The sequence below is a fragment of the Cynoglossus semilaevis genome, chromosome 8 (assembly GCF_000523025.1).
Source record: "Cynoglossus semilaevis isolate Cse_v1.0 chromosome 8, Cse_v1.0, whole genome shotgun sequence".
Lineage (NCBI taxonomy): Eukaryota > Metazoa > Chordata > Actinopteri > Pleuronectiformes > Cynoglossidae > Cynoglossus > Cynoglossus semilaevis.
In genome coordinates this window covers 20,185,365-20,194,318 of record NC_024314.1, presented here as the reverse complement: position 1 = coordinate 20,194,318, position 8,954 = coordinate 20,185,365, and the positions used below count along the sequence as shown (strand labels likewise).

Genomic DNA, 8,954 nt, shown 5'->3' with positions numbered 1-8,954 from the left:
AGTTGTGTGAGGGAGGGGTGGCAGAGGGGGAGGAGGGGAAGGAGGGGCAGGGGGACTGGAGCGCAGAGTCTGTAATAGGACACCAGCCTCTCCTCCCTCTCTCCTGTCTTCTCCTGTCCTCTCCTCTTCTCTCCCTGACTCTCTCAGTCAAGTCTTCCATGGAATAACAGCACTTTTCCTCTTTGGACTCACAGGAGGAGACGGGACACTCTGTGTTTTTATACATTCCAGCTTTGGTCTGGGGATTTCAGGACAATTCTACTGGGACTACTGCTGCTGGACCTGTCTCCAAAGAGGTGGGTTGTGGACCGGGTACTGTTCTGAAACATGTCTATGCGTAATAATAGTTTTTAACTGAAGTAGAGTAAGTCTACTGTAGTGCAGTGCAGTGTAGTGAGTCAGGATGCAGGGAAGGTGGCAGGCTTGTGCCTGACAGGTGCAGTCCTGAGTCCCAGGGCTGAAAATAAGTCAGAATAAGAATAAGATTGACCAATCTTAATTTGTTGTTGTAACTTTACTTTTACCATCTTAAAAAAAACTCTTACATTTTTAATTGCATATAATATTGTAAAAAAATGTTGTTTTTGCAGAACTTTTTGCCATAAGATTTAACATTGATTTTTTTTATGCACTTGGCTAAATACTTTATTTATTATGCACATATGTATTAATCATTATAAAAATGACAAAGATTCTTGCAACATAACAGGATTCTGAGATTCACATTCACGTGTCTCTGAGTGTTACGTTTTAAGACTTAACACACACTTTTATCTGAATTATGTCTACGTAAAGTGCTCAGAAAACACAGAGATTTGTGTTTCTGACATAGCTATACTTTTGTGGACACATTTTTTAAATCATTGTGGAGACATTGTGATAGTATTTTAAGGTTCAAAATTACATTTTTGGGTTAGGATTAGAATTATGGTCACATGAGAGTTAGAGGAAGAATTAATATTATGCAAATATGTGTAATAGTTAAGGTACAGTAAGGGGATGAATTGTGCCTATTTGTGAGAAGTCCTCACAAATCACAAAAACCACTGTTTGTGTGTGTGTGTACAGTATGTATGCCAACTGAATGACAGGGTGTGGTATGAGCACCCATCTGCCCTGCGATAGACAGGACAGGGTGAAACTTGTTTTTGATTTTTATTTTAAATTCCAGTGAATTGAATGATGAATCAAAACAATGTTTGTAATCATTGAAATTAACTTTGACCCTGATCTGAGAAATGGGGACAGAAACGTGTTCATTTCTTTGTCCATCCATGCTTTTTAGAGGACATTAGTGTTTGGACTTTTTTTTTCTGAAGTGACATGGGAAACTCGTTAGGCTCTCAGCCAGAGGAATGCACAATAAACGCGTGATTATTGCACCCCACTGGTACTGTTAACACTTAGAGAAGACTCATTCCTGGTCAACTCCTGGTCAATGTTCGGCGCTTGAATTACTGGAATTAAATGAGCTCAGGAACTTGATTTGAAGTATTTATTATTCTTGAACTGCAGAGAACATTTAACTGGGACAAGCATTAATCCAGACCTGAAATACAAGGGGGAGAGGGGGCTTCAGGAGGGTGAGAGAGCGTTACTCTCTATGACGATCAAAGACATCACGGCGCTGACTCTGAAACTCAGGAAGTGTCAGAACCTGATCTGGTGGCACATTACGAGATGCTCCTAAGGTGACTAACTTGCAGGACGATGGCTTTAGCAGCTGTGAGACCCACAGCTGAGTACCAGACACTTTTTCCAGAGAGTTGGACGAATCACTGTGCTGCATGAAGACAGGGCACAGATTGTAGAAAGACCAGGTCCATTATTGAAATTATAGGAGTTATAGCAATTTGTGGCAACAATACCTCTGTCAGAATATGGATTCGGCAAGAGCACAGATTATATCTAATTATAGTCCCCCTTTAATACCCTAATAGCCCCCTCACCCTCAACCCCCCTGCGTTTCCCTGACAAAAAAACACAAACATTTGGTTAGGATTAGACAAAGTAAATAAATAGATGTGCATAAAGGTCAAAAGGTCCTACAGTTACTCAACGTCCTTAGACTCCAAACTCATTCCATTTACCACACTGGCACTAATTGCATTAGCCACATATGGAGTTAATGTAAATGGATAAAATTCATTTGTTGTTTTATGTCCGGTACTGTTACGGTGCATAATCGACAAAACGTAGCTGTTTACACGGTGACTAATTGGAGCCAGAAACTCCTGAGAAACAGCTCTTTGTCTCAAACCAGAACAAACAGAACCAGGAAATAAGAGTCCGTCCTGGTGTAAAGACGGAAGATTAAATTATGACCATGTAAATCAAATACATTTACAGTGTGTTCCCAGAAGTTCAATTAAGACTGAAGACAAACCTGGATTTCCATGCCTTCTCTAATTAAAGTAAAATCAAACGAGCTATCTGGTTCTAGAAGACATAAATTCACTCAACTGATGCGTCATTGAGGAAAAAATTTCACTTTTAAAACAATACCTTTTTTGAGGGGTTCATGGTCTCAGATGCTAGTTGAAAGTCTCTTCAAATAAAGTCATGTTGCCTGTGTGGTAGATCTGATCCTATTTAGAGGAAAATGGACATGTATGTCATGTATATGTTGTATGTCTTATTGTGTGAGTATTTATGAGTATTTATATTTATGGCCTTATATTGGAATTATAACAAACCTTACAAGAAATGTTTTCCTGTTGATCAGACCAAGAATATATCTGTGTAAATCTTAACAAAGGCAACGTAGAGAAAGGAACTGCTTAAAATTTGGAAACAGAAGCGAGAACAGGACAAAGGATGAGTCCCAGGACTTTGGTTTGAACATTTGTGTGTGTGCGTGTGTGTGTGTGTGTGTGTGGTGCAGCAGGAGCCTGCTGAAACCCCATGCTGTTTTCATTCTTCACCACGAAGCCACAGAGATTCCTTTCTTTCGGCAGTTCTCCATATGTTCTCCCTCACGCACCTGAGCAGCAGAAGAGCACCTCTGCTGTAAATCAGTCACGCCTCGACACACACACACATTCACACACACACACATGCAGAGGAACCCATATACAACCTATTTGTACATAACAGCCCCCAAAATGAAATTTTCATAGCAACCATGTTGCTTTCTCTTCTCTGGGCCATCAATCTTTCATTAGACATCAATAAGTCATGAGAAAAAGTAGGGAAAATAAAACTTCTCTTTGTCTTTTTGATTTTAACAAGGCATTTTTTACATCGATTTTTGTCAAACCCAAGCAGACAAACAATCAGTTTGAGTGGCTCCACCAGCCAGCCTTGTTTCTCCTGCTGTGGAGTTTTGGACTTGAGGAGTTTGGGCCGACAGATCAGTTCACCACGGTACACTACGGCAACTTACTCAATCAATAATTGAACATCTCCTGTCCTGTTATAGAAGCAAAAAAAACAAGTGAAAACAAGAATGTGTTTTTGCCCGCAGCTGCTCTTTTGTGCAGATTCAACTCATCCATTTTTAAGAAACTGCATCTGCCAGATGTAGGGATTAGAGAAAAGATCAGTTTGACATTTTAAGCTCTGATCTACTGTACATTTCTCAAGCAATACAGTTAACACAGTTTAGGCTACAGTCACAACTAATTGTCTGCATCAATCATACTTCTGAAACATTTATTATTCCTCACAGCAAGACATGATGTAGAATATGATTAAACTCTGATTTATAATATTTATTTGACCTAAACCTGCATAAATCTACGAATTAATGGTAGACACTTTTTTTTTATTTTAGGAATATGCAGTGTTTAGTCCCACTTTAAAAAATTAAAACAAATTACCTTCAACTCCCTGCAGGGGTTGCTGTAAATGCATCTGAAATGGTGTCGCAGGAGTAGATGTTGATGAAACTGTTTATTCTGTTTTCCAGTCCAGTTTTGTGTTTTCCATGTCATGTTTTTATGTTCACCCACCTCTGTGTGAGCTCCACTCCTCCCTGATGTGTTTCACCTGTTGTTAATCAGTTCCACCTGTGTCCAATCCTTTCCTGCTGTATGCACGTGTCTGTCTTTTCTAGGTGTCCAATCCTTTCCTGCTGTATGCACTGTCTGTCTTTTCTAGTCTGGGTCCCATTATGTTTGTTTCTTCTTATTATTTTGGATACCTAAGATAAGTCATTTGTTTCTCTATCTGTATTTCTTCTGTTTCACATTTAACTTTATATCCATTTTCCCCATACCTGCAATGGGATTTTGCTGTATATTTTCTATATCTATAACGCCAAATAAAGGCAGAAGTATTAACAGTTGTTGGCAACCAGCTGATACTGTAATTAAATTGTTATTTTCACAATTTATCCAATTAAGATTTAAAACAAGTCGCCTGACCTTGTTGGCACAGAATCTCCTTTTAAATGTTTAACGGTGGCTGTATGACGCAGGAAGTTGGGAAAATCTAAAACTGAAGAACTCCCATCGACATCCTACATCTACGGCATACTAATTGGTGGTGTGCTGCTACTGACAGACCTGTGTTGTTTCTTTATTACATCAGCTTCTAGATTGATCTCATTCTGGGCCTGACACCAGGTTGCTGGAGAACTAATGGCAAAATAGGTTTAAACTATTTGTGTGAATGTGAAGGCCATATATACTGTACAGTACAATATGGCCCTGGGTTGGACTGGACAGTTGGCCACCTTGTAACATGGTTAATGCACCTTTTCAACCTAATTTTAGTGCAACTTCATGCACTTCAATTGCACATATTTTCCTGTAGTTGTCTAGAATAGGGGGCCCAAACTCCTGCCACGTGGTCCGCTTTCGGCTCAGGTACCAGGCATATGAGGCCCCTAAGTAGATGTCAGTATAGGTAATCTGACCTGCTGCTTTTAGCTTTTGGCCCTTCAATGAGATGGCAGAAACAACAGTGGCTCCCAGCTCATTTGAGTTCATAGAACATCATGATATGAGAGGTATATGGCACGCTGTTCCATTTGGTACTAGTTCCCTAGCAAAGTTTTTGGAAAATATCAGTCTTGGTCTATTCAGGTGCCGCCACTCCCTTGGATATTCCACAAAATTTTCCTAGTGTTGTGACCATGTCTGGAATGGCTCAGCCAGCATGTCGGAAAAGTTGCCTTTTAAGGTCGTCCTTACTTGAGGTTCAAGTAACTATACAAAATGTTAATGGGTTTGAACTGAGTAAATTAAGTTAAGTCATGTGGCCCTTTATTTACAAATTAATATTTTGTGCAGGACCTAACCAGAATGCAGCAAAACCTGTTACCATCTCCTTCTGAGATCATGTACAATCTGTTTTACAAACACCTAAAATCCCATTGCAGATTTTGGCCTCTTTTACAGTCAATATTTAAAATGATTTAAGTTTTCTTCATTGTAATTTTACTTTTGTAATCTATTCTGGTCTACCTTAACCTAAATTAATATATTTTTCCTTTTTTTTTTCTGTCCTTCAGAAAGCAGTGATCAATCATCAATCCTGAGCGGTGCAGTCATGGGCAGGCCGGAGGGGTTGGCCAGACCACCTCTGGTGTCCACCATGGAGCTCTCTCTTCTGGCTCTCTGTCTTTTCGTCTCCACCGGGGTCTCCAGCCTCCCACAGCCTGTGCCTAGGGTTTCCCTATCTTTCGACGGTAAGACAAAAAAAATCACAAAAAAGTTTCTGAGAGAGGGAGATGATAGTGAGTACTGAAATTCTGCACCCAGACACTCCTTGTTCTTCCTTTTGTCCTGTTTAATTTAAGCAAAAAGTCAAACGCCAGCAGGAGGTGACACAGGCTGTCCGACCTGCCCTGAATCTGTTCCTGGTTAAACTTTAATCCTTCCACTCTGTAACACAGGCCTCAGGGTATTGTTGCTGCCTCTGGTTTGGATTCTCTTGTTGTATTTAATTTCTTTGTCATGGGATTTTTTCGTTAGCTGTACTTGTGTGATTGGATGGTGAAGCATGTGTGGCTGTGTGAGTCAACTGGGATGAGCTGTCAGATCAGTCATGCCTCTGGATTGTCAGAGGTGGACTTGGGCCTGACAAAGAAGCTTCATCATCATTACTTCAGGTTGTGACTTGGGCCTGACAAAGAAGCTTCATCTCTTGCACTATCATTACTTCAGGTTGAAAATCAGGAAGCACAGTCTTCCCTCAACTGGAAAATCCTATTTTGTTTTTTAAACTTGGTCTTCCATTTTTGCTCTAGACCTTAACTCGTGCCTCAGATTTTCTCAGTTTGACCTTATATTTTCCTGACATCATTCACAGACGTTCCAATTTCACCATTTTATATCGCCTTTGTTCTTGCACATTTCTTTCATTGTAAATCTTGGAGCAGCCCTGTGTTTTAGTTCCAGTCTGTTTTTGCTCTAAACTCTGTTCTGTATGAGTAATTAAATCCAAACCCACAGGAAAAAAATAACTATATTGGTGCTGAATGAATTTATCCAACTATTTTATTGGTAAAGTATTGGCTTGACAAAGGGCTTTTGCAGATGATATCCTCATTTACGTTTGGGGAACTGTTAAACTGTACTAAAGACTAAAAGTTAGGAATTTTCTTTTTTGGATATATATGTAAAAAAAAATCTAGCCATTATTTGGAATCCACATGTCAACCTGTCTGACCAACCATTTGGACAGTTGTCTACATTTGCCTACAGATATAAACCAGAGCGTAATTTGAGTCTTGATTGGCAAAATGATTACACAATCACCCCCGCCCCCTCTTCTCAGTGACTTCATTACTTCACAAAAGTCTGAACCAGTCAAGTTCTCCAGGCTGTGTGGAAAACACCTTGACTTTCTTTGGTAATAACAGCAAAGTGTTATCTTATTAAATCACTCCTCTCTGTTTCCAAACGGCCTTTTAAAAAGGCCAAAGGTCTGTGCAGTGAAAATGAGCCATGAGTCTGTAATCCTGGAACTCTCTCCTCTCTTCCCTCTACCAGCGGATTAGATCCAATTTGTGCACCTCACTGTAAACCAGAGACTCCTCACACAGGGCCATAAAAGGCCACATCCACTGCGGTGCCGACTGCAGAGTCCTAAACAAACCCTGCTCTTTTATTTCTAATGTCTGCGACTGAGTTTCGGTGCTGTAGCCACTGGAGAATGCATGCAGGCACTTTGACAAAGTTGAAGGGGTTGTACAACCTGTTCAGGATGTCTGTGTATACAACTGACTATAGGTGACTGTTTACTCTTCCTTTTGGATCAAACTCTTGATTGTATAGGTAGAGTGTTAAGAAGTCTATGTAAGTGCAGGGGTGCAACTTCCAAAATCCAAAACCATTACATTTTTCACATAAAATAATGATAAATTATGTGCAAAATACATAGATATGGGTATTTTGATATTCTAACTTCCAATAGAAAAGAAAAATGAAAACACAAACACAGGGCAGCATGTTACGTTCCATATACTTCTAGACATCTATGACATTTCTGCATATCTAACCTTTTGAAAAGTGATTCTAAGTAGTAGTAAGTGTGAGTAAGTATTTAGGGGATTTTCACTCAGAAGTAATTTTTCAGCAAAAAAGTCGAATGGTTCTCATGTCCTCGTCTAGTCGGCAGAAAGAGTTTGGCATGGGTGAGCACCAGATGTACACAGACTCTTTAGGCACGATGGTCATGGAAGTTCATTTCTTGTCCAAACATTGGACTCTATAAAAGACGAAGAATTTGTATAGTTTGGGCTCCATCCATCCAGAGCAGCACAAAAGAGAGATCCAGACTGGATGAGTTGTGTCTCTGGAGTGAAGTCAGTGCAGGTGTTTCAGCACCTGCGTGGTGGCCAAAAATTTAGCGCTATGGAGCCAGATGTGCAAACGTGATCTGGAACCAAGAAGACCCAGAAAATGAACAAGCATGTCACATTTTTAACGATGAACATGGATCAGGAAGCTGAGATATCATCACTTCTTTGCTGAGTTTTGTTGAAATCCAAACCAGGGGTAAAGTAGGTTCATGGGACTCCAGGCGTTGTCTGCCCGTGTCGTATGGAAAAGAGTGTTGCCTCGGACATTCCTCTGCTCCCTAAGCCTACTCACTGTTGTTCTCAACAGACCAACACAGCCAATTCCACAATCAAAAACCACATAATAAATGCTTAAAAAGCATCTAACCCAGTAATAAACTCTGCAGCAGGGCCCTTCTCTTGCGTGCCATGGATAATTAACTCAGGCCTCCCTGCCTCACAGTTAAAATATTTAGAGATAGAGTGATAAAGGACAAAACTCAATGATTGCTTGGCACATTCGCAGACCTAGAGCCAGGGCAAAATGTAATTGTTTGCACTCACGTTGGGGAATTTATTTTTCCGATTAACGTCTGATGTTTTTTTTTTTTTTAATCAAGCTTTAATCATTAATTATCAAACATCTGTGGACATGAAAGTTTACAAATGATGTAAGCAGAAACAAAAGAAGCAGCTGTTTGTCATGACAAAATTAACAGTGATGGCTGTTTGTTTCTTGCGTTACTGATGAAATCACAGCTTCCACAAAACTAGGATCTGTTTTGAGAACAGCCCACGAATGTGAGTTTTCTTAGAGTTATATGAATAAATAATTAAAGTATGTGATGGACAAGCAGGTCCAGGACATTTTTGCAGTTTTTTTTTTTGTCTCTGCGTCCAAGTTTTAGATGTAATTTTAATGCAGACAACAATTTGTTTTCCATTGAGGCTACGAATGGAACTCACTGTATTGAGACAATATTAATTATTCTGGCTTTTAAAAGCTTGTCCTCACTAGAAAAAAAAATATTACTCATCCTGACATTTTGGATAACAGTTGGATGGCTTAAAAGCTCTCCATAAATAACCCACTAACGCTAATGCCTCCCAGGGATAAATCAAGATAACAGATGGTGTTAATATGAAAATGCTGTTAATTCAGTGTGCATTGTTTAATGCAACCCACGTCCGACCACATTTTTGCACAGACATTATACAGCTT

The 8,954-nt window shown here is 39.7% G+C and overlaps 1 protein-coding gene across 2 annotated transcripts in view; it reads left to right on the top strand.

The window, feature by feature from the left end:
- sema3c (sema domain, immunoglobulin domain (Ig), short basic domain, secreted, (semaphorin) 3C) overlaps nucleotides 1–8,954 on the top strand; it is a 46,030-nt gene that overhangs the window by 1,060 nt on the left and 36,016 nt on the right. The window contains exons 2-3 of one of the 2 annotated variants that reach the window (XM_017034599.2): nucleotides 195–296; nucleotides 5,459–5,635. In XM_017034599.2, coding sequence (XP_016890088.1) covers nucleotides 5,497–5,635 — 139 coding nt within the window. In that variant the 5' untranslated portion in view covers nucleotides 195–296; nucleotides 5,459–5,496. Of the gene's footprint in view, nucleotides 1–110; nucleotides 297–5,458; nucleotides 5,636–8,954 lie in introns of those variants that run through there. The other variant, XM_017034601.2, reaches the window with a different exon arrangement.